The sequence below is a fragment of the Pituophis catenifer genome, unplaced genomic scaffold, assembly GCF_029215685.1.
Source record: "Pituophis catenifer annectens isolate HBS135680 unplaced genomic scaffold, rPitCat1.0.hap2 SCAF_3, whole genome shotgun sequence".
In the NCBI taxonomy this organism is placed as follows: Eukaryota; Metazoa; Chordata; class Lepidosauria; order Squamata; family Colubridae; genus Pituophis; species Pituophis catenifer.
The window spans coordinates 132,683,849-132,710,122 of record NW_027256883.1 but is presented as its reverse complement, the minus strand read 5'-3'; the positions used below and the strand labels follow the sequence as shown (position 1 = coordinate 132,710,122).

At 38.5% G+C, this 26,274-nt stretch overlaps 1 protein-coding gene across 2 annotated transcripts in view; it reads right to left on the bottom strand.

The window, feature by feature from the left end:
- SNX7 (sorting nexin 7) overlaps positions 1–26,274 on the bottom strand; it is a 54,194-nt gene that overhangs the window by 9,587 nt on the left and 18,333 nt on the right. Inside the window, exons 3-8 of one of the 2 annotated variants that reach the window (XM_070939373.1) lie at positions 22,387–22,497; positions 21,798–21,962; positions 19,454–19,658; positions 15,883–16,082; positions 13,491–13,577; positions 3,869–4,021 (exon numbers count right to left, since the gene is read on the bottom strand). In XM_070939373.1, the coding sequence (XP_070795474.1) occupies positions 3,869–4,021; positions 13,491–13,577; positions 15,883–16,082; positions 19,454–19,658; positions 21,798–21,962; positions 22,387–22,497 (921 nt within the window). The remainder of the gene's footprint in view (positions 1–3,868; positions 4,022–13,490; positions 13,578–15,882; positions 16,083–19,453; positions 19,659–21,797; positions 21,963–22,386; positions 22,498–26,274) is intronic. The other variant, XM_070939374.1, reaches the window with a different exon arrangement.

Here is a 26,274-nt window from a genome sequence, read left to right as displayed (position 1 = left end):
GGAGAAAGAACTTGGTTTGGAAACCGCAGGTTTGCTGCGAAGAAGGCTGAAGGGGATATGGGTTCTACAAATTTGGAGTTAACAGAATTAGTGAGTGATGAACTGGACTTTTCTGAGCAGACTGATGGTGATTGGGGGTTATAGGACATGTCAAATTTTTCAGCTTTCAATTTCCAAACATTAGGAGTGCTCAAAAGTTGTGACATGCCTTGGGGGTTGTAACGATATTTTGGTTACGTTAATATGTATTAGATGTGCTTCGTAAGTAACTACATAAACTATAACTTTTTAACATTTTGTTTGTTTGGGGAATAAATTTACTATATCTACCTGGAAAACAATTTGGACTGGACATTTTGGAGAAAATGGATCGACAACTGAGGTTTATGATTTTGGGGAATAAGACACAATTGTTTAGGAAAGTTCTCAATCAAAATCTTAAGGAAATGTTTTACTATTAAGGATCCAACAGAGATATTTGATCTTCACTAAAAAAAAATGAATTATGACAGTTTTTCACACTTACAACCGTCACAGCATCCCCATGGTCACATGATCAAAATCCGGATGCTTGGTGACTGATTCATATTTAAGACGGTTGCAGTCTCCCACTGTTCCAGAGTCATGTGATCATCTTTTGTGACCTTCTGACAAGCAAAGTCAATGGGGAAGCCAGATTAACAACCATGTTAGTAATTTAACAACTGCAGTGATTCACTTAACAACTGTTGCAAAAAAGGTCATAAAATGGATCCAAGCTACTTAGCAACAGAAATTCTAGGCTCAATTGTGGTCGTAAGTAAGGACTACCTGTAGAGGTAAAGGTTTATAAATTCTGGGCCTGCTTTGCAAGGGGGAAAACTAATATATTGTTCCAATATATTTATCAGTATTCAACTAGAGGGGGACAATATATGTGTTTGTTTTTGTCTTTATCAATGCACATTCTTTCTCTTTTATTGTTTTGTCTATCTTTGTCTTGTTTTAGTAAAATTTCTTTCCCTTTTTTCTCTTTCTTTGTTTGTGTTTTATTTTAATTTTCTTAAATAAAAATTTACTTTAAAAAAATGCTCCTACTGCTATATAAGGAGTTCGCAGTATTTTTCAGACATCTTGGAGTTCCTTATAACACCAGAAGAAGAAGAAACAGGAGTCAATTTTTGCTTCTAGTGCAGTGATAAGATGTATGGTTGCTATGGATTCACTAGGCTTCTGAACTGAATGGAGGCCGAGTGGTTGCAATGCTCAAAACTAACTGCTTTTCTTGAGTAAGTTACATTATTATAATGCATGTTAGAGGTGGGCAAAGGCCATTTACAACATTATTGCAGCATTATAAAACTGGAGAACGGCTGAGCATTTTAGGAAAGTTACAACAGTACAGGGAGATACTTAAGTGGCTGGGCTTAGTTTTGCAAATCTTTTCTCTTGCAAAGGAAAAAAAAACCCATCTATCCGTGAAGAGTTTTTAAGCACACAACATTTGTATTATTACCTTTGGGGCATTTCTCTAATCTACAGTTGAGAAGACACACCAGGATAGGAAGAGACTGAAGAAATAAGAAGGATCAGCAAGCCTTCCGATGTGAGTAATGCTTTGATTTTGATCTGGAAGACCAGATTTTCAATTCTTTTGCATTTCTCAGTATAATTAAACACTCTTGATTATCCAGATCTCTGCCTTTCAACTGACATTCCTTGTGAAAAGATGTGTACTTTCAGCATGTGTCAGATGGTAACAACTTCAACTGCGAGGAAATGCTACAGCATTGTTAAAAGAACAATATTCTTTAACGAGAAACACATCCATAGGATATGTGTTATAATATGAAATTAGGTGCCTTTCAGAGGTGGTATTCAGCCGGTTTGCTCGAACCGGTAGCGGAAATTGCCCTGGTCCTATGCCATCCTATTTAGACATGTTTTTGAGGCCAGGCACATGCACGGAAGGCTGAGCGTATGTGTGGACGGGGCACTTGTGAGCAAAGCGCGCATGCATGCACCAGTAGTGGGTTTCAAATATTTTTACTACCGGTTCTGTAGGTGTGGGTTGGTGGGTGTGGCATGGCTTGGTGGGTGTGGCTTGGTGGGCATGGCAGGGGAAGGATACTGTAAAATCTCCATTCTCACCTCACTCCAGAGGAAGGATACTATAAAATCTCTATTTCCACCCACTCCAGGAGAAGGTTACTGCAAAATCCCCATTTCCTCCCGATCAACTGGGACTTGGGAGGCAGGGAATAGATGGGGGTGGGGCCAGTCAGAATTTTTACTACCGGTTCTCCAAACTACTCAAAATTTCCGCTACTGGTTCTCCAGAACTGGTCAGAATCTGCTGAAACCCACTTCTGGTATGCACTCATTTGCAAACCGGTAGAGAAAGTAAGTGAATATTACCCCCGGTGCCTTTGCAATAGGAAAGATCGTTCAGACATTGTACGGAGGGTTCATTTGTTCAAAGAATCCAATTGTAAACCATACTTTAGGGGAAGGAGTGGCAAATGCCTCTCAGCGACCCTGCTGAGCATAAATAGTGTAGGGCAGAAAACCTGCAGCATAGTAAGAATGGCACCCTAGCTGGGTGCCATTTATTGGCACCCAGCTAGGGTGCCAATAAATATTGCTACAGTTTGTCATTTGTTTAGTTTCGTTTGTAAAAAGAGTAGCTAATCCCCTTTTTTAGAATTTCATACTGGATTAATAAATACTCGAAGAGGTAAACTGTAGTTTAGTGGATTGGATCCATAATTAGGAATATAATGAAATTTTACTGAAAATTACAGTCGACCATTTAAGATAGTTACTGTTAGAAACTGATCTATAATCCCTTTCTACTTTGTTCATTATATTGGCTATACAAGTACAGAATAATAAGCCGCTTTTGATTTCTGGCTGGTTTAAGGGTTGGTTTTGCAGGAAAGTGTGAATAAAGCATCTGTTTGTCCCACTGACACATAGCTTGTTCCCAATAACCCAGATTGCTGGATTACAAGGTCTGTGCAAACATGGCTTTGAAAGAAATCAAAGCAGCGTATCTCTCATTTATATCCCCTTTCTGACTTGAAAACTGCTTATCCTTCAGCATTTTGGAAATGTTACTTTGTGAGGAGATTAAAGGACCAAGAAGACTAGGAGCCTTGATAGTACAGTGGTCTAAAGCATCCTGTTATTAAGACCAGCTGCCTGCAATTACTGCAGGTTCGAATCTCGCCAGGCTCAAGGTTGACTCAGCCTTCCATCCTTTCTAAGGTAGGTAAATTGAGGACCCAGTTGTGGGGGCAATAAGCTGACTTTGCATAAATATACAAAAGGATGAAGGCTATTGCTTAGCACATTGTAAGCCGCCCTGAGTCTCCGGAGAAGGGCGGCATATAAATCAAATTAAAAAAAAAAAAAAAGACTTGATTAACTTCATAATATGAAGGCAAGGCAGATGACAACTCTACCTTGAATCTGCAGGCTACTGTCTAATTTTAATGCTGATTAAAATTTGTCTCTATTGATTCAAAATTGCCCCCCTGACTCACCATCTAAAGCGATAGGGGATTAATCTGCAGTTTAGATCTGGCAGTCTTTCTTCTACAGCCCGAGAAAGCAAAACTCTCCTATCCTGAAGCTTCCTTGAACTAAGCAAAAAATTAAATATATAAATAAAGATGCTTTGTGCTTTTTAAATCAAGACTGCCCTCTGTTGATAGAGAACTTAAAAGCAATATGTGTGTGTGTGCTTGCATGTGTGTACACAACTGACTATGAAGTGCATCTAAGAAAACAAAGAAAACAGCTCTATTTTTAAACACTTCTTTTTAGAAGCAAACTATATAGAGACATCACACAATTGCATATTGTTTTTAAAAAGCTGTTTTACCTCTTCATAATAGCGGAGATTATTTTCTGCCATGTTGCCAAATGCTGATTTCATATCGAGACGCAGGCTGTGCTTCCATCTATCCCAATCCGCTTGCAGAGCATTATTGGCGCATTCTAATTTATCTTCAAGTTTTCCAATCTCTTCAGGCAACTAAAAACAAAACACATTAGACTAAAGTTAAGAAACTTGGCAAAAATATCAACATCAGGAATGGAACATTAATAGCATCATAACAAGGATCTTGCTCCGTTCCAAAAATGAAGTCGAGTCTCCTTTTCTCCAACCTATTTTCTTCTAGGAAACTATGGGGTTCCTTAGAAGTTTATCAATGATCTGTCACTAAGCAGATCAGTAATGCTTGACGAGATTTCCTGAGACTGCTTACCTACTGCTATTGACTACCTCCTATTGTTTGCAGCTGCAGTGGAGTGTTATTTCTCTTGTAGAGGCACTCTTAGTTCATAAAGGGCAACAGCGAGTCCCTGTAGAGTGTGTTTGTTTGTTTCCTGGCAGGGCTCCTGGCTTTTAACAGCAACAGGACTGTCAAAAATCGAGCAGGTTAGCTTTTCCCCAGTATGGAGGTAGAAGCCTCTTTTAGAATCTCATACTTCCCAACTGCCTACTGTACCTGGACTTGTACAATGCAATTTATTGTTCTTAATCTCCTTTGGATCTACCCCTCAAAGCATCTTTGAAGACCTGGCCTGGATGAGGTCTTCAAGGTCTGAAATTTTCTGGGCATGATCAGGACTGGAGGAGCTTGAAAGAACTGCACGACCAAGTCCTTTGAGCACGTGTGGTTTCCTCACTGGCTTGGGAGGAATGGCTCCAGAATGAAATAAATGTACATTTTCTGTTTAGCCTACCTCAGTGTTTCCCAAAGTGTGGTACGCGTACCCCCAAGGGTACGGGAAGAGTTTAGTGGGGGTACGTGTTGCACCGGAGTTTGGTGGGGATCATGTGGGAATATCCACTGCACCGTGCTTAGCTGCGCCCACAGAACAAGGAAAGAAATAGGCGCGTATTGGGGCCATCGTACATCGTATCACAACTCATTATGGCGGGAACTTCTGCACATCCTTCGCGCAGCTCGGGTTCGGCCATTTTTAAACTGCGGGAACATTAACAGTTGACGTTGAGCCGCGGAGCTGTTTAAACGCCGGAGAAATGCAGTGTTATCTAACGGTTAGAGTTAAAGCGTATGTTTTTTATGAGGGGTACTCAGCGTTACGAAAATTATAGAAGGGGTACACATATGTCAAAAGTTTGGGAAACACTGGCCTACCTAGATCGGTCTCTCCTTGTGATGTATCCTTTTTGTTGAATTTCAGATTACATGGTCCTTGCAGGAAGGACACTCATGCTTTGGTCATCTCTTGGTTGGATTACTGCAATGTGCTCCATATGGGGCTACCCTTGAAAAGTATTTGGAAGCTACAGCTAGCATAGAATGCAGTGGCATGGACCGTTCTGGAGGACCCTAGGATGATGCATATAACACTGCTATTGTGTGAGTTAACATTGGTTACAAGTTTGCTTCTAGGTCCAATTATCTTTAAAGTCCTTTATGGCATGGCCCAGTGTATCTGTGGTGCTATCTTACTCCAATGGGACTCCCTTCAACAGAAGAGGCTTGCTGTGGACTACCTATGTTAAGGAATTTCAGCTGGAGGGGGTCAAGGAGAGCCTTTTCTACTGTGGCCCCAACCTGAGGAACATTCTACTATCAGAGATGGGATTTGTTCGCAATCCTGGCCTTCTGGATGGGTCTAAAACCTGGTTTGGCCAGATGCCTTGGGTCCCCGTTAGAGGTGCTCCTTGTTCGAGATGGTTGATGGGATAAGAAGAAAACCTCACTTTTGTGCTGTCTGTCCTCTTGGTCTTAGTTTTTATGTAACCCTTAATTTTAATTATTTTTATATTTAGCTGTTTATTGTTTGTAAGCCGCACAGTGGCTTACACACCTTATCAGTGAGATGGGTGGCATATAAATTTAATAAATAACTAATAAATAAAAAATAATTCTTTAAAAGTGTAATCTGCAAAGAATTTGTCAGTCACCCTTAAAAGGTAACGGTAAACGTTCCCCTCACACATATGTGCTAGTCGTTCCTGACTCTAGGGGGCGGTGCTCATCTCTGTTTCTAAGCCGAAGAGCCAGCAATGTCTGCTGATGATTCCGTGGTCATGTGGCCGGCATGACTAAACGCCGAAGGCGCACGGAATTACCTTCCCACCAAGGTGGTCCCTATTTTTCTACATGCTTTCGAACTGCTAGGTTGGCAGAAGCTGGGACAAGTAACGGGAGGTCACCCTGTTACGCGGCACTAGGGATTCGAACCGCTGAATTGCCGACCTTTCAATCGACAAACTCGACGTCTTAACCACTGAGCCACCGCAGCCCCCAATCACTCTTACTTCATGCCAAATGAGGCTTCATCTTAAACAAGAGGGTTCATTTGATTTCAGTCCAATTATAATTATAACATAACTGTGATCTGTAAACGGTTTAGTGATACAGTATATGTAAAACTATTATGGCATTGTATCGTGTGCAAATCATGTCACTAATTCATTCCAGAAATTATGAGCGATACTGAAAGTTTGAGTCAGGCTCCTGTATTAACTCGGGATTACTTCCAAACTTTCATGTCTGAGCCAGGCTTCCGAACTATGATATTTTTGATCCAAATTCAATAGTCTATCAATGTTAACACTTTACAGGTATAAAGAAAGAAAAGAAAGTTGATAGCAGACAAAAGATCCTAAAAGGGGTTGCCTGCAAACAAACCCATATTATGGACTTCAAGAATAGAGCTATTGTATTTCTTCCATGACAATTCTAATCAGAACTGTTTTGTTAGAAATCATAGTTATACTCCCCATAAGGTCAATTTTATGTCCAATTCAAAGACAATGCACTACATTGCATTTTCATCTTTGCAATTCTGTCTATTTTGCACAAATGCCCTTCAAATAAAATTTGGGGACATGTCATTCACTGTCAACATTATTTCTAGGTCTCAGTTTTCAGAGGTGAAGTCAATTGGACAGTTGTGTAGAATTCATAAAAAACAACCAGTCCAAGTAAGGGAAAGGAGAAGATTCAGAATGGAGGGATCAATAAAAGTATATTCCCATCTCCTCATCTGTTATCTTGTCAGGGGCTGCAGACTTCCCATATGCAATATAGAGAGAAGTATCATCTTCCACGGGTAGTCCTTGACATACGACCATAATTGAGACCAAAATTTATTATTAAGTGTGACATTTGTTAAATGAGTTTTGCCCCATTTTACAAACCTTTCTTGTCACAATTGTTAAATGATTCACTGCAGTTGATAAGTTAGTAACCCCGCTGTTAAGTAAATCTGCCTTTCCCATTGACTTGGCTGGTCAAAAGGTTGCAAAAGGTGATCACATGACCTTGGGACACAGGAATGGTCATAAGTATGAACCAGTTGCCAAGCATCTGAATTTTGATCATGTGATCATAGGGATGCTATGAAGGTCGTAACTGTGAAAAATGGTCGTGTCACTTTTTTCAGTGACACTGTAAGTTTGAATGGTCACTAAATGAACTGTTGTAAGTTGAGGACTACCTGCATACACTAACAGTCAGAACAAAGACTCCCAAGACATTTTGGGCAGCCAACTCTCCCTTTCTTGCTCTTGCTGGGAGCCAGAGAAGTGCATAGCAGTGATTTTTGTCCCAATTTATATAATCATTTGTATTTGCATTTAGAGTTTTTCTTTGAGAACTCGGAGCCGCTTAACTGGGAGGGTCTCTCCTCATTTTTGTCCCGTAGCAAAGTAGCATTTTTGTCCCGTAGCAAAGTAGATTTGGGTGAAGAAAAGAGACCAACAGACGTCACTTAGCGATACTGTGGTTAAAGGAGACTTTAATCGGGAACGTCTTGATTCTAGTCTAACACCATAATCACTTGCTACACAACAGATGAATTATAACCTGGTGGGTTTTTACCATTGGATGGTACTTTGGATGTCAGCATCCAAAGTGGGTTTTGCCCACTTTGGATGCTGCCATAAATTGATGGAATGAAATTTCAGCAATATGATCAGGGCTCAGGAGGGAAGTGGTGATGGGGGAGAGACTCCAGGAAGGGTTGCATGCAGTCTGCAAGATACAAATTGCTCATCCCATTTTTTCCGAGGATATTAGTTCCTCTGCAAACTATTTATTTATGAATGTTTGACTGCAGATTGTTGTTTTGATATGCTCATTTCCTAAGAAATTTTGCAAATATTTTCAAATATTTTTGCTTCCACCCTTGAAGTTAGACTGATGTTTTGCATATTCATTTGTGCTCCTTTTAAAAAAAAATATGAAATGTGGGAAATTCATGGTTTAGCTAGTGTCCAATAGAGGTTCTTCCAATAACAGTGACAGGGAAGAGATTTTAGCATGCTTTCCTGAATTTTTGAACTAATTGGATTGACAAGTTTAGTAGCATCAGTCGAATTTCCTTAAGCGAAGGAAATATTAAATACAAGTTTAAGGACTGATTTTTTTTCCTTTTGGAATAAGCAGCAAAAAGATGATTAGAATCTTGATTTTGGAAAGTTACAAGGGTGCAGATAGATTTTAATTAATATTTTGGAATTAATTATTCATAGAAGAAAAATAAGCATACTATAATATTTTTTTACTCCTTCCAATTATTCTGAGACTGAGATTTGGACCTATAAGTCTATAAGACTACATTTTCCTTATAAGGAAAACCTTTACAAAATGTTTATAAGGAGAACCTTTACAAAATGTTTTATCAATGGCATCTGCCACCAGCGAGATTGGCCAAGATGTTCTTCAACAGGTCCCCGGAATGCTGGAGGTGTGGACATAAACAAGGAATGTTCTACCACATGTGGTGGACCTGCCTAAGATCAGAAAATACTGGTATAAGATAAAAAAGTGGTTGGAAGGGATAACTGAACAAAGGATAGAGATGAAGCCGGAACTTTTGGTTACCGGTTGCCCTCCGGGTGAGGTTCAAGGTGCTGGTGATTACCTATAAAGCCCTACATGGCTTAGGCCCGGGGTATTTGGTGGATCACCTGCGGCCAGCAACAGCTCGCCATCGCCCCGTGCGCTCACATAGAGAGGGCCTACTTGAGGTTCCGTTGGCCAAACAATGTCGGCCGAGGGCCCCTAGGGAGCGAGCTTTCTGTGTGGGCGCACCTACCCTCCGGAACCATCTCCCTTTGGAGCTCCGGGTAGCCCCCAATCTTCGCTCCTTCCGCCGTGACCTTAAAACATGGCTGTTTCGCCAAGCTGGCCTGGACTGAATGGGGTTTTTAATGGGAATTTTAATTTTAATTTTAGTTTTATAGAATTTTAATTGGACTTGTTGTTGTTTATCGCTGTGAGCCGCCCTGAGTCCTTGTGGAGAGAGGGCGGCATATAAGTCCGATAATAAATAAATAAAATAAATAAAATAAACTTTTCCTTTTGGGCATTTTTGAAGGGAAAATGGAGAAAAAATTACAATATATAACATTACATATATTAACTGCAAGTAGAATTGTCCTAGCACAGAATTGGAAACAATCAGATATTCCTCCAGACCAAATTATAATAAAAAAAAATTATGACTTTGCAGAAATGGATAGACTGTCTATGGAAATGAAGGAAAGGGAAGAAACCGAGTGCTATCAAATTTGAAACAGATGGTATTCCTGGCTTGAGAATAAACGCAAAACCTAAGGGATAATATGTAAAGGTAAAATTGTTGAAAAAATATAGGATATGAAACTGAATTATGAATAGATGTTACTATAATTCAAATAAGGATGTAATTTAAGATACAGATATATAGAATTAGAATTCTTGTAAATATGTTTGTTATGATAGAGATACCGATATGGAAAAGCTGTCATTAGTGTTAAATTTTTGCTATGTCTTTTTCTTTGTTTTTTGTGTTGTTGTGTTTTTTGTGTTATTGTGTGTTTTATATGTTGGAAATTCAATAAATATTATATTTTTTTAAAAAAATACACTTTCCTTTTTTTATTTCAGTGTTTACTACAATCCATTTTCAACTTGTGGATCTTGATCTTAGCAGTACTATTGCAGCATCTGATTCCTCTTCAAACCACATGAGGTAGGGGATGGAATTGAAGTTATACTGACTTATATTGATTTAAGACTATTTATTTAACAACATCTCGATGTTACGATGGCTTCAGAAAAAGTGATTTATGACCCATCCTCAAAGCTATGATTGTTGCACCATACCCCCGATCAAGTGATTGCAATTTGAGCACTTGACAATTGGCTTGCATTTACAGGTAGTCCTCGATTTACAACAGTTCATTTAGTGACCCTTCCAAAACAGCACTGAAAAAAGTGTCTTATGACCATTTTTCACACTTATAACCGTTGCAATATCCCCACGGTCATGTGATTTACATTCCAATGCTTGACAACTGGTTCATATTTATGATGGCTGCAGTGTCCCAGGGCCACGTAATCATCTTTTGTGACTTTCTGATGAACAAAGTCAATGGGGAAGTCAGATTCACTTAACAATGGTGTTACTTATTTAACACCTGCAGTGATCCACTTAACAAGTGTCACCAAAAAAATTTGCTAATTTTTAATGGAACTTTTAACAAAGTATATTTAATTTGGTTGCCTTTCATGCTGTCTGTTGAGGTTTGTGGAAAATATAGTGCCTATGGATGTTGCATTTTACATATCTAATTTATGGCTCAGTGCAACTTGTGAACCCAACTATGCCATTTATTTAGCAAATTAAGATTAAGCAAAGGTAGTATATGACCCTAATCACTGAATAGTTTTGTGTCTGTTCTCTCAGCCTAAACTACTCATTTTTATTACAATACAAGGATAAAATGATGTAACTATTTATGCTGAAGTCTCAAAGAAATGTTAAAATTAAAATACAATTATATAACTACTATTACTACTACTTAAACATTAGTGTTGGAAGCTTATACCAAGATGCTTCCAGGTTGAAAGGATTAGCTGCAGTGGTGGTATTCAGCTGGTTATATCTGGTTTGGGCAAACCGGTAGCGGCGGCTGCGGGAGGCTCCACCCACCTGCCCAGATGTCATCACGTCTTGCTTTTGACGCTCTGCGCATGCAGGCAGAGTGGGCGCACACACTCACATTTGCGAACCGGTAGTGAAGGTAAGTGAATACCACCCGATTTGCCGGTGACATCACCGGTGCCCAGGGGACGCCCGAAGGGCCCCTATCGTGTCTCTGTTATTTTCCTTCTGAAGTGGTACCTATTTATTTACTTGCATTTACATGCTTTCAAACTGTTAGGGAAAATTGATGGGAGCTCATTCCATCATGCAGCTTGCTCTCGGGTTTCAAACTGCTGAAGTTTTGATCTCTCAATGGTCTTTTGACTCAGCGTCCTAACCACACGAGCCACTCTAACCCATTATATAACTTAGGTCTTCGTTATAGTTTGCCAGTTAGGAATGCCAATTATACTTAACTGTCCTTATATCTCTAATTACCAGATTAATTGAGCAAAAAGCTTAGATGACAACTGATCCTGAAATAACATGATAAAGAATGAGTTTCTTTTTTTGTATCTGTTCTACATTAATTGTCCAATTCGAACTTATCAATTTTGGGGCATTAGTATTTGTTTCAAAATCACCATGTACATAACTATAGTAATATATAGCTGCATTTTTCTTTTAAATTCGTAAATGCCTTTCTCTGTGCCTCTCCTCTAAGATCCTTCAGAATGGATTTGTTTTTTATTATGGCATTCTGAGCTCTTAGTGGCTAATAAATACAAAGTCCATGCCTTGAGGTGGGGCAAAGTTTAAAGACATTTGCTGCTATGCTTCCTTGTTTCTTCTGGCTAGGTTCACTTTTTAGAATAACATTGAAGGGCCTAGCTCAACTTGGTCATTACAAATTGCGATTTTTCCTTTCCAGAAATGTTTTTCTGATGTTTTTGTACCATGAGAGATACCTGTATCTCCCTTGGCTTTCCTATAAATTCTAAAGCAATTCTCTCTATATCTGGTAAAAATGAGAAAACAGCATATACAGAAAAAAGAATTTCCTATGAACTAATTACTTTCTTTTTCGGTACCTGCATTTTTCTTGGTTTTAGTACTGTTAATATTGTATGACGACCAGGGTGTTATGGAGTCAGGCAGCCTTCTAAAAGAATTAAACAATTAAATGAATGTATGTGGGCATGCTTGAACTGTCTTTTATCAACTTCTTCAATAAGGTCTATGTGACTTTGTGACTCTTGCTCTTGGCACTTCTATATACAAGAGACTTACTATAGCCTGCAAACTTTGGATCAATCAAACTATCATTTGGATCCTTTACAGTTGTTTGCAGCTGTAGTTATTTTTGCCTGTCAGATATATGCTCTGCCCAGAATCTAGAAATTCAATGGAGACTTTAAGCCAAACAGCCCTTCCTAGACCTGTCAGCTAAGAATTTATCCAGCCTCCTTTTCAAATCTTTTCAATCAAGGTGGTAATAGCTATCATCATATCTTAGGGTAAAAAAAATCTATACATTAATTTGCTATGTGAAACCTTGCTTCCTCTTGTCTATTCTGACAAGTGGGAAGAAGGGAACTCCCACGCTGGGCTGGAGAAACAAAACGGATCCTGAAGAACTGAGCTTTGTTTTTTCAGCCTGATTTCCCCACATACTCTGGTGCACGGAGAAGAGGGAAAATCCTTCAGCAGGTGGCAGCAGCTTGTAACCTTCCTGCCAGCTTCCCCACTGAGTTTCTGGGGAAGCCAGCAGAAAAGATTGCCAGTGATGATCGCAGGGCACTTAGCAACCAATCATAAATGTGAATAGGTGATCAAGCACCCAGATCATATTCACATAACTGCAGGGATGGTGATGGGCATGCCACTGGAAATGCTTTACCGTAAAGCACCCTTTCTGCGCTGCTGTAGCTTCAAAAGATTCTTAAAAGACCGTAAGTCAAGGACTGCCAGATATTATCATTGAGAAATATAGAATCATATAGCATGCCTCAATAAATTCTCATACTTACAATCCGGATTGGAGGCTTGTAAGGGGTTAAACTGGTTTCAGCAATATTATGATGTCCCCAACTCTTTTGTTAATAGACACTGCAATGTTGGATGATGCACCCAATCGTTGTAAAAGCTTGAAACATGATGCTGTTTTTGTCATTTTGACAGCAGCAGCCATTTCTGTGGGTGCCTTGTGACAGGAACTAAGCCAACCCTATCCTATAACTGCACATTTTATCAGTACAGAGAATGTTGTGGGCAGAGGAATATTTAACAGATGGTCTTCAATCTTTCCTCCAAAGCAATCCAGAGTGTGGGCTGAGGACTCTGCCAACTGCTTTTTCAGAACACTTACATTACTCAACTCCACATTCTGTCTCTGTACAGCTTTTTGTAGTTGTAGGGCAACATTCAAGGTTGACTTTCTTCATGTACCTACAAATCTGCCAAAAGGATAGCAGCCTTGAGAAGCTCATAAAGAACACAATGGGAATATAGTACACAGGGGAAAGTGACAATAACCTGTGGTATAATCTAGATTTGAATTATAGCAAGAAAATTTTGTCATTTTATTTTCAATTGCTTACCAGGCCATTTTCAGCCTTTTTATTATACATAGCATCAGTTTTGGAATCCAGTTCTGCTTGGATCTGGTCCCTTCTTTTCAGAACACCCTGAAATATGAAATAACAGAAATAAATGCATTAGAAATTTTGCACAAGTAATCCTGAGAACTCTTGGCTTGTGTTCGAGTCAAAATTGGGGAGAAAGATATTTTTGATCCACAACTCTCTTATATGTAAGACTAAGTTTCTGGGTTTTCCTGGATGTCATTTTTCTGTCTGCTTGACAGGAGAGGCTAAAAGCTTTATTGTTGCATTGGTACAAGTGGGTCCATAAAGAGCTGTGCTTTTTTTTTTTTTTTTTTTTTGCTCCTCAAGGAAAAATGACATTTATTAAATGAGTGCTATTGCCTGCTCCCCACTATGAGAATCTACTGCTGAATGCAAGTCTTGCAGCTGTCAACAGAATAGAATGGAAAAGAAATGAAACCGAGGAGCTGTGTTAATGGAAGGATGAGCTACCCCCTGCCTGCACCAAATGCAGCCTAATTGTGCGGCTGAGGAGCTTAAGGGTCTAACAAATGCAATAACATCCTTTAATTTCTCATCTCACCTTCCCTGCAATTAATCAGACAACCTGGCACAAGATAGGGGTCCCATCAAATTGAATTCTAATGGGCCACACAGATATTTCGTTGGACCTTGTTCAACTCATCCTGAGATGGTTTTCACTGAGTCTCCTCCATAAGGTGGCTCTTTTTGTGAAGTCCTTTTGAAAGTACTGACATTCTGCTGTTCCCCGTGGTTTGCCCACCTGTCCTCCATCCTGTAGTAGAAGCCATACAGAATATGATCCTAATTCAACCTCTGTAATTTGCATGGCTCTTCCTGTCTGACTCTCCTTATCTCAGTAGGCTTCTGCAGTCTTGATTAGGAAAACTATTTGGGTGAAGGAATTTTATTGCGTTATCTAAATGTCAACTGAAAATGTCTCCTAAAGACGCAATTTCCATTTGCTGAACTAAGTCACCATGCACATGACAAATGAACCAGGGCAATAGTAATACTGTCAATATATATTAAACAATTTTTTCAAGCGCATCACACAGGGCCTGAGTATTTGAAGGACCACTGTATGTCCAATAGTTGCTGTGTATCCTGTATGATCAGGCAGAGTAGGTATACTCCAGATCCTTCAATTGAATGATGTCATTTACTTTGTCATGTTGCCTCCCCTATGGGAGAACATCCGAACAGCTATCCATATGACTGTTCCCCCACAATGATACTAAGAAAGTTGCTGAAACCCTGCCTATTTTCCCAGGCCCAGGAATAGGAGGGATAGTGAGCCATTGTAGACTTTTAAAAAAAAATCTGTTACGGATTCTTTTCATCTGTATTTCTTTGACTTACTTCTCATGGAACTGAGGAGCTATGAAAAACTGCATTCTTGTAGAGACCCATACAAAAGTAGATTTATAACCAGTGGTGGGATTCAGCTGGTTCACACCGGTTCAGGTGAACCGACTGTTAAATTACATCCCCCACCCACCCACCCGCTATCAAAGTGGATCCTGGATGCTGTGCTGCAATGGAAAAACTGGCAATGGAGCGGCCAGCGTGAGGGAAGGAGAAAGTCAATTTCCCTCTTTTTTCTCCCTGCTCTTCCTCCTTCCCTCATGCCGGCCGCTCCGTTTCCCATTTCTCCATTGCAGCGCAGCGCCCAGGATCCACTTTGATATGTGGGGGGGAGGGTAATTTAACAACCGGTTTACCCAGGATCAGGTTGGCCATCACAGGAAGTTCGTCCTACATGTGTGGCGGAGCTGGAGGATGGGGATGGGCCATGCCTCCCACAACAGCCAACCTCACCCTCGGCAAACCGGTTGTTAAATTATTTGAATCCCACCACTGTTTATAACATACTTTGAAACTACAAATGTCTATAGATATTCTTTCTGTGAGTTAAAAAATTACCTCAATTCAAATGGAATCCCTCTTTTCCAAACAAAGTTACCCAGCCATCTCATGCAGAAGGGAGTTTAAATGTGAAGACTTATATACTCTGGAAACCTACAACATACTATTGTGAGAACCATCATTGATACTCACAAAACAACCATTGATACACCTCCCCCAAACTAACTAGCTTTATAATCATGGCTCTTTGTTGCCTTCTTGCTATTTTCTCCCTAGGGACCTCTCGATCATGTATAGTTAAGAGAAGAAAGAGGTGTATTTTGCAGGAAAGCACATAGGCATCATGCAGGAAAAGAAAATACAATATAATCCTTTCCTGCAGGGCTGCACTATTAGCACTGACAAAGAAAGCACACCGGCAACTCATGAGAACATCCATTGCAGCAATGACATCAGAGGAAACTTAGCAGTTTAACAGCTTTCCAAACCATCTTACCATCAATATTTCATTATAAAGCAAATATTCATGTATAACAGGGAAGAAGCTTTCGGACAGAGCCGCCATCCATTTGTCTGCAGCTTTGCAACACTGGTCAATGCCTGTAGCCATTCCTTTTAATGTGTCTTCCAGATCTTCTTCCGAAGCAGACCAGAGCATGTGAATTGGACCAAATTCCTTCATTTCATAAAAATAGTCTTGGAAAAAGGAGGGGGTAGGGAGAAAAGACACGCAGGACTTCATAAACAATCTCCCAAGCAATTATCATAAAGAAACAGAGCTTTAAACAGAAACTTTTTCTGAAAAGTCCCCGACTTACAACAGTCCTTTCAATGACTGTTCAAAGTTACAACGGCACTGAAAAAAAGTCACTTACAACCATTTTTCACAGTCACCACCTTTGTAGCATCCCCATGATCATGTGATCAAAATTAAGATGCTTGGCAACTGGTTCATACGTAGGACCATTGTAGTATCTCAAGGTCATGTGATCAACTTTTAACAACCTTTTGACAAACAAAGTTAATGGGGAAGCCAGATTCACTTAACAACTGGCTTACTAATTTATCAACTGAATTAATTCACTTAACCACTGTGGCAAGAAAGGTTGTTGAATGGGGCAAAACTCACTTAACAAATGTCTCACTTAACAACAGAAACTTTGGGCTAAATTATGGTCGTACGTCGAGGACTACCTGTACTACAATCTGAAATTCTGGCATATAGCAGTAGCAATAGCACTTTTGACTTATATACTGCTTCACAGTGCTTTACAGCCCTCTCTAAGCAGTTTACAGAGGAAGCATAATTGCCCCCAACAATCTGGGTCCTCATTTTACTGACCCCGGAAGGATGGAAGGCTGAGTCAACCTTGAGCAGGTGAGAATCGAACTGCCGGCAGCTGGCAGCCGGCAGTCAGCAGAAGTAACCTGCAGTACTGCATTCTAACCACAGTGCCACCACGGCTCTTCACATAGAATCAAAGAATTCAATAGTAGAAACAGGTGATCCCCAGTTAACAACTGTCCTGTTTAGCAAAATGTTTGAAGTTACATTGGTGATGACAAAGTAACTTTACAACAGGTCTTCAAACTTACAACTATCATAGTGATCCAGGGTAAGGAGACTATGATTCAGACACTTCACAATTGGTATGCATTTATTAACGTCACAGCAGCCTGCAGTTACATGACAACCATTTGTGGACTCACAGGCAGTTAATAGAGAAGTTGGTAGTAAAATCACAAATTATGATCACACGATGTCTCACTTAATGACCTGGATGATTTGCTTAATGACTGTAGTTGAACAGTTTTGTGAGTCTGGTACAGTCACAGGAAGTTTCACTTAACAACTGCACTGCTTAGCAACAGAGTTTCAGTCCCCAATTTTGGTCATTCAATCAAGATTACCTGCATCTTTCTCCCTTCCTTCATCTTTGTCTACTTTAACTAATTTAATGTTACTATTGATTGTTTTAACGTTTTTATTGGATTTTAATGATTCTAAGCTTCCTAGAATTGCCACCAGGCAGTGTAAGTTGAATTAATTAATTAAGAAATTTGGGCCCATCTTACCAAATATCAATTTGCAAAAGATTTCTATTTAAGGATATTCAAACATATGGATACAAGTTTAAGCCAGGTTTAAATTAAAAAAAAAACTTTTGCTTTTGCATTCAAAATATATTATGAATTATGGAAATGCTAGTCGCTCAGTATGTGAATTGCTACATAAAATCCATGTAAGAATTATTAAAATATTGCGCCTGAAGCACTTTTAAAAAAATCTGAAAAACAATATATAAATGATAAAAATTATTTAAAGGAGCTATATTAAGGGTATGCAGACAGAACATTTAACATCATTCATGTACCCAGAATAAAAGCTTGCTCACAAAAAACGTATGCACTGATAAATCTGTTAATTTGTCCTTAAAATCCTAAAGAACTCTTGGATTGGCTTTTTGTATTTCATATTGGCTTCCATAGCAACCTCCTGGCACTATTTTCCCTCCCCTTTTCCAGGATTGACAAGGCTGATTGCCAAGTCCTACACTGTGGGTGTGCCTCTGTGCCACAGATTTCTCCACAGCTCGGAATTCAGAAAACAACTTTTTTCTTGTAAAACCATTGGCACCATTATTGCTCTGAGCCTGGTAAAATGCTTTTTCTGGGTGGGGGGGGGGATCGTTTTAATGATACAGTAGTCCTGAACCATCTGTTAATTTTTTAACAACAACAAAAAAAGCTTTTTTAAAAAAAGAGCACAGACCATGAACAAAATGCAAGGCCACCTCTGGAAAAACTTCTCATACATTGCTGCCAATGTTTTCCTTCTTAAAGTTTACTTTACTTATTCTTTAGTTATATATATTGGCTTTTATTCACAAGCTGAAGGCAATGTATATAATTGCTACATGCATGTGGATATAACTACAAGGGAACATTGTAGGAAATGTGGAAATTAAGGATTGAAAATACTATCCATTTGGCATCATTAGAAACTGTTTTTTTCCCCCTAAGCTTAATTACCATGTAAGGAATTGGGCTTATATTTAGGTGATCTCAGTATTAACGGAACGGAAAATTAAGCATTTTCTGCTTCATTTCTGCGCCTGAAAATTCACCACTCCCTTGTTCACTCACATACAGTATATACAGCATTTTCTTTAGGAAAGTTCTTTTTACTGGCACCAGCCTAAATTTTTAAATCCGCAACCTGTAATCTAAAAAGCAATGTGGTAGGTGGGTGGATTTTTCTGGGAACTACAGCACATAAGGAGAGGAAAACTAATTCTTCTTTCCCAAACTGCCATCTCCTTAAATGTAGTTCTTTTAGGGAGAAAAATTATATTGATGGATTTTAACAAAATTCAGCGGCTTGGGAAACACATTGGAAACCAAGGCCAAGTTGACCCATGCAGTTGGCCATGTGTCTTTCTGAAAACATCACCCACGTTCTTAATTGCTCTCTCCACAGAAGCTGACAATCCCCTTCCTTCCTTCCTTCCTTCCTTCCTTCCTTCCTTCCTTCCTTCCTTCCTTCCTTCCTTCCTTAAGCTCTGAGTGATTGGCCAAGCAGCCAGGCATTAGATGAATTGGTGTGAGAGACCTATGACCTATGCAAAAAAATGTGATTTGATGTAAATGCCTTATTTTACTGTAACAGAGAAAATCGGAAGTCAATGCTTCTTTTTCTTATCTTTCCTCACTTCTCCTTTCCTTCCCCCCCTGCTTTTCTATTTACTTTGTATTTTGTATTTTATAATACTTTATAATTCAATAAAAAATGGGGACTAACTCCATTCTTACACAGAAGTCAGGACTTACAGGAGCAGCTCTTAATTTCTTCCATTTTTAACATGTCAGTGTCTAGACTGTTAAAACCAATGGTTCTGCTGGAATTATTTCAGTTTTCCCTGTGATTTTCCATTTGTCAGGTGCACAGAACAGGGGGAAAAAAAGCTATAGGCCTATAACTTGTCTTGCTATGAAGCTCTATAGGGGGAAACATGGTCAATCTGTACCCCAGGATCAGTTTTGCCTCCCCCGCCTCCTCCACCAACCTTTTCTTTCTTTGTAAACTCGGTGGGAGATTTTGTTCAATAGATTGATTTTCTGGTTAAACACGTCCACATAGTCACTCATTTCTGTAAATATTTCCGGGCGGTTTTTCACAGCACTGCCTCGCATTGATGAAGCCATTGCCTTGACTGTTTGTCCCATTCTGCTAAGTAAGCCAGGACCCTGCTTCCGGTGAGATGAAAGTTCCTAAAAATTAAAGGAGGAAATCCAATTTCAAGATGGATAAATGGCTCTTATTGTACAATCAATTTAATGTAACGAAAGCCACAGCAGAACTCCTAGCACAATCTCAAACAATATGGAGGTCACAGATACCAGCCTAAATGCTTCACAAACTTAGAATAATTTTATTGTCACTTTAAATGTACACTAATCGGCATACATTAAAATGTAATTTTGTTGCATACAGCTCTCAAAGGGTCACCACTCCAATATACAGTACATAAACATGACAAAAATATAAATAAATAATTATGCATATACCCACATCAGAGGTGGGTTTAAGCAGGTTCTGACCAGTTCTGGAGAACTGGTAGCGAAAATTTTGAGTAGTTCAGAGAACCGGTAAATACCACCTCTGACTGGCCCCGCCCTCATCTATTCTCTGCCTCCTGAGTCCCAGCTGATCGGGAGGAAATGGGGATTTTGCAGTAACCTTCCCCCGGAGTAGGGAGGAAATGGGGATTTTACAGTATCCTTCCCCTGTCATGCCCACCAAGCCATGCCTACCCAAGTCATGCCATGCCCACCAAGCCACACCCACAGAACCGGTAGTAAAAAATTTTTAAACCCACCACTGACCCACATGTATTATATGGCACAGAGAAACAACACAGTCTAGTTCAGATGTATAAATGTACACGATAAGCAAAACAAATCACAGTCACTAAGAACAGCTGCCACCTGACCCTCTCTGAAGATTTCTTTGGATGCCACCATTTCATCAAACGATTGTAAAAGTAAATTATGGTTTTATTTTAGATTAGGTGAACAGCAGTTAAAAACATAAAATCACAATCATATCACAATATTCATGCAATCTGTTTTCTCCCCAAATATTAATTTTAATTTATCTATGTTCTAAACATCTATCTATAGCAATACTTAAAATTATATGGAAAGGTGACTGCATAAACGCAGCTCATGATTATAATGCCAAAACCTCTCTTTGTGTTACATGTAAAAAAAACAGCCAGTATTTTCCATTTTGACTGTACTAAGCTTCTGGCCAGCCTGCTGTGAGAATCTCTCTGGCAGGCCAGGAGGGGAAAATAGCAATAAGGGAGGAGAGAGGGTAGTGGTGAAGGTGCTGGCATAGAAACCAGGAAATGGTGAGTTCCAGTCTTCCTTCAGGTGACTTTGGATCAGTCAACTCAACTCATATCCCAGAATTGTTGTTGTGGGGAAAATAGGAGGAAGCAATATTGGTATGTTCACCCTCCTGGAGGTATACAGGTAGTTCTCATCCTACGACCACGATTGAGCCCAAAATTTATGTTGTTAAGTGTGAGATTTGTCCCATTTTATGACCTTTCATGGCACAGTTGTTAAGTGAATTTTTGCAGGTGTTAAGTTAGCAAACGGTTGTTAAATGAATCCGGCTTCCCCATTGACTTTGTTAGAAGGTCAAAAAAGGTGATCACATGACCACAGGACACTACAACCGTCATAAATATGAGTCAGTTGCCAAGTGTCTGAATTCTGATCACATGACCATGGGGATGCTGCAAGGGTCTTAAGTATGAAGAATGGTTATAAGTCACTTTTTTCAGTGCCGTTGTAACTTTGAACAGTCACTAAATGAACTGTTGTAAATCGAGGATTACCTGTATATGAAAGAAAAGGCAGGATAAAAGTCTAATTAAAACACGAAAGAAGAAAGTGAGAAGGGAAAAACTGAAGGGAAGATCTTGCGCAACAAGAAGATTTTGGGCGGCTCTTAGTGGGATGGGTTTTTTAAGATAGTATCATCCTAGGTATAAACTTTGAAAAAATTATATAGCAACTCAGTAATAAAATCAAATATGGGTGTTTTGGTTAATAACAAATAATGCTAGCTAAGAAGTCAAAGTGAAACAGTTCTGTTTAGCATTATGTAATTTATTTATGTTTAATGGTTTCATTTTCTTCATGTTTGACTCGAAGACTTTTGTATCAACATATAAAAGATTTTGGTGTTGTTGTCTTTAGGCTAATGAATTCATTTGCATGAGGTATGTGTCTAGGACCACAGTAAAAAAACTTCTCTTAACCCAATTTGTATCCTATTTTGCTCAGACCTGGCAGATTCTATAGTATCAGAAAAATATCTGGAGGTTTCATTACCTCTGCTTGTGCAGTAAGAAAAATTTTGAAGTCCTCATTAAAAGTTAAAGTAGGATGATCAGCAATCCGGTTTAAAAACTTATGCAAAGCTTTCCTTCTTGTTTCAATGAATTCTTCATTAAATCGTTCCACAACTCCTTTCATTATGAATTTTTCAGGCAACGGCTAAAGAATGAAAGAAGTGGAAGAATGAAACTAATTAAGGTGCATTCATGCATATATACCTAAACTGCAACTCTAAAAATACAATTTCTATGCATACTATGCCTTAAAATGGAATGACTCGTGACTCTTTCTTTATCAGCACCAAAGTAACAGAGAAGGTGGGTAGAGAGAAATCTTTGTTAACATATCCACATTTTCACTTTAGCAACTTCATCTTATTTGGGGGCAAGATTCAAAACATGACTGGAATAAAATGGCATGATTTCATCATTCACTTTACAAAAGGTAGGTTGTCTCATTATAATGAATGCAATAGGGAAGCAGCCCAAAAACTCTGTTTTCTGGTAGCCTGCCATTGCCAATTTTAGTGCTCTATCTCCTTGCTGGATCTCAGCTTTCTATGGAAGTCAATAAAAAGTCTTACAGGAATAATAAGTGTTGGATGTGCTTCTTCAAGTCTTCCTTTCAACCAAATAAAGTCCTGATAGCGTCTTCTAACTTCATACTCACTGGAGTCAAATTCACCACGAGTTGTCTGAAAAGAAAACCATAAAGTAAAAAACGAAGCAAAACAGAATGAGAATGAGAAACTTGTGTTACATATATGGTGGCAATAATAGTATATGACTAGGGAAGGATCCAAACAAATTAAATCATATATAATATTGAGAATTCACAATGGATAGGATTCATCATTCAGGTCTTTTTTGTAGTCCAGGTCAAACCCCCTACGACCATATGCTTTCTTTCACTCCTTTCACTGAATATTTGTGATCTAAAAACTGCCCATATAACTTTCTCCCTACTTTAAGCTGATTCTTCCAAGCAATAACTCAGGTACTATACAACTGCAGTTCACAACTCTGGGCATCAACCAGGTCCTTTAACCATTCAAGCATGTTCTAGAATTTTACATAATATTCTAGCATAAAAATCTTTGCAAGTCACAATCTGGCACTCTCCATATATTTTGCACTACAACTCCCATCTTCCTCAGCACAGCCTTGGATGAGGATGATGAGACTTATGTACCCAATACATCTTGGAGGGTACCATTTGAAGAAGGCTGCTCTAAAATCTACTAAGCTTTTCAACAACTTTAGAAGAAATACCAGAGATCTCGAAATGACGCAAAATTTGAGGGCGTCTGTCTTGCTAGCAAGAGAATAAACTTTAGAAGATATAGTAAGGCTCACTTCCAAAGAGAAATCATCTATGAATTAGCTGTCCTTGTGCAGGAATGTGGGAAAGAAAATATGGTTACAAAAATATGGCTCCAAAATACTTAAGCACAAATTGTGGATAAATATAGAGTTGAAATGAAAAGACTGTATGTATAGGAACAATCCAGAATATGTATACAATGTGCAAACATATTGAAGCTTCTCTACAGTCCAGTATAAACCAAGATTTCCTATTGCAGTATATGTTAACTTTGATTTAAATTGATTCATAAATGCCTACCTGAATTCCAATTGCACTATTCCCTTCTGGGATAAGCAATCACACGCAAAGTGCAAAGAAGGAATAAGAAACAAAAAGTCAAAGAAATGTAGGCATGAAGAAAAGAAAAAGTTAAATCTAGTTTACATCAATATCATTCACAATACATTTCCGTATCTTTCTATCCCTGCAAAATCACTATGTTTATATACTGAATCATCAGCCACTGACTTTTGTTCTCACCACTCCCTTTTCCAATACCATATCAAATCCATTGAACCATAAAACTTTCCAGATCTTCCTTCTTTCTACTCCACTCACTCTGTTATATACTTGTTCTGCAATTCAACCTTCTTTCATTTTCTCTGTATGATTAAAGTGTACTTCTGTTATACGGGACATTTATTTTTATATCAAATCCACATTCATTCATCAACTGAGCAAAGAGTCTTGCACTTTTCTTTCTTGTTTGACCACAAACACTTCTTGGGTACACTGTTCCTACTACATTCAGCTTACTTTACTGTTTCTCCTGATATACCCAACTCTTACTTCCTGTAACAAATTGTACAGAAACAGATTTACAGCCATCTTGTTCTACAAATCCTCCTACCATAGAGCAGATTACATACCACCCACTACTTTTCTATCATCATTTACATATTTCAAAACTTCTTTGCCCATGTCATTTTTGTAAATATTTGACCAAAATACACCAATTCACCTAATTGCTTTGTTTTTTTAAAAAAAAACTATACATAACTTGCCATCATTCTCTCTCAATGTTCCCCATCAAACATAAATACTTTGGACTGTGATGCATTAATTTTCAGAACCATATTGCATGGCATCATATAATTTATCTCAATTGACAACAAGACATCTGCTGCACACAAAAGGATAGGCACATTCACATCCCCAACTAATACATCTTTAAGATCTGACTTCTACAATTCCTTATGTATTTAACCATAAATACATTAAACAATCAAGGAGCCCACAACATTACCTTTCTCCCTGCTCAATGTTCAGTCATTTCATAAAGTTCCATTTATATTTTATAGCAATAGTGCTTAGCACTTAGTCTTATATACTGCCTCACAGAGCTATATATCTATCTATCACATTTTGAGATCACCTACTCAACACATCTCAGGGTAGTGTACAAACTAAAAACATAATGGATCAGTCTATTACCATAAAAAGGAAAAGATGGTCAAAGAGGGAAAATAATAGACAGATAACAGCAAAACCATCCTATCATGGTTCCAATGCCTGAGAAAATGTTCAGGTTTTTAAAAACTGCATGAGAGACAATAGTATGGGGGCTGAGTTTCTGAAAGGATGTTTCAGAAGACAGGTACCAAAACAGAGTCCCATCAGATATCTACTGAGTCTTATAAGATGACACTGATTTACTACTCATGTAATTAGAAACAACCTTCAACTCCAGATGACACAAAACTTTCTGTTATTCAAGTCTGTAAATCAACAAATGTGCAATAAATCTGCTTTCTCACATTCAAATATTTTTCTGATATTGATCTGCTGATTAACAAAACTATGCCCTCTAAATTCCTTACTTGGCATAAAGCCACACTGCACTTCTCTAGTTTTGCTCATTGCCACCTCTTATACCCTTTAATCAAACATGTCAAACATATTCCCAAGCACACTTAACACATCAACATGGCTATGATTTTTGGATTCACTCTCGCTACCTTTCCTTTTATATAAGAGGGATATGGAATGTCAGGCATGAATTTGGAAACTTCACAACAGTCTTCAAACACTTTTTAACCAAGTCATACAGACACTCTATAACCAAACATATTTTAATATTTCTCCAATTACATCATTCGGCCTGAACATTGTTCAACATTCTCACAGCACTCCTTTTCATCATTTTTTCTCACGCTGTACCCTTTATAGGGTTTGTTTCAATTTCATTTTTTATACTAACATTCCCATATAAATCTCTAAAATACCCCTTCCAAGAATCCTTCAGTTCAAATTCATTCCAAACAGACACAATTCCTGGTTTAGCTTTCTTCACCCACTTCCAAAGCCAATTTTGTTTCCATCATAATTGTTTTACATTTTTCCCATCTCTTTTAATTCTAAGAGCTGTTTGCACTCTTTGACTATTTTCTTCACATATTTTTTTCTGCTATACACATTACACAAACTATTTATCTCATCCTCGGTTTTTATAGCATTCATTCTCTTTATATGTATTATTTTTTTCTCCACCTCTTTCACTATCATTCCAAATATCATCCTACAATGCATTTCCTATTCCATCTATGGAAATTTCCAATATAAATCTTTTTACTTGGTACCAAACACCTTCCATATCCTCTTTATGTTTATTCTTCGTGTAGCAAAATTAAGCTATTTCCTAATGCTTTTTCATATAGGACTCCCTGCAGTCATTCTATTTTCATATTCTCAAATGTCTTTTATTTTCTTCCCCTATTTCCCAAGATTAGTACTTAGGTAGTGCTAAGTAATTCAAAATATTCAAAATCTCTCATTACTCTTGTATCCTTCACTAATGCTCACAACTTTTCATCACAAACAATAAGATGAGTCACTTTTTTTTCTTCCATGCCTTTTCAGGTGTATAAATGGATGTGCTTATGATTAAAATAGGTGTCTGAAATTAACAGATCTTTTTCTAAGGTCTCTCAATGGCCTAATCACTTTCTTCTGCATTCTCTCAGCATGTTCCTACTGATCCATTCACATCAGTTAACAGAATATTAGACTGCCATTAATTCTGAACGTTGCATAACCTTTCCCAAATGATATTGTTTAATTCTTCAATTATCAGCATTCATTGTAGCACAATAGGCAGCATTGCCAA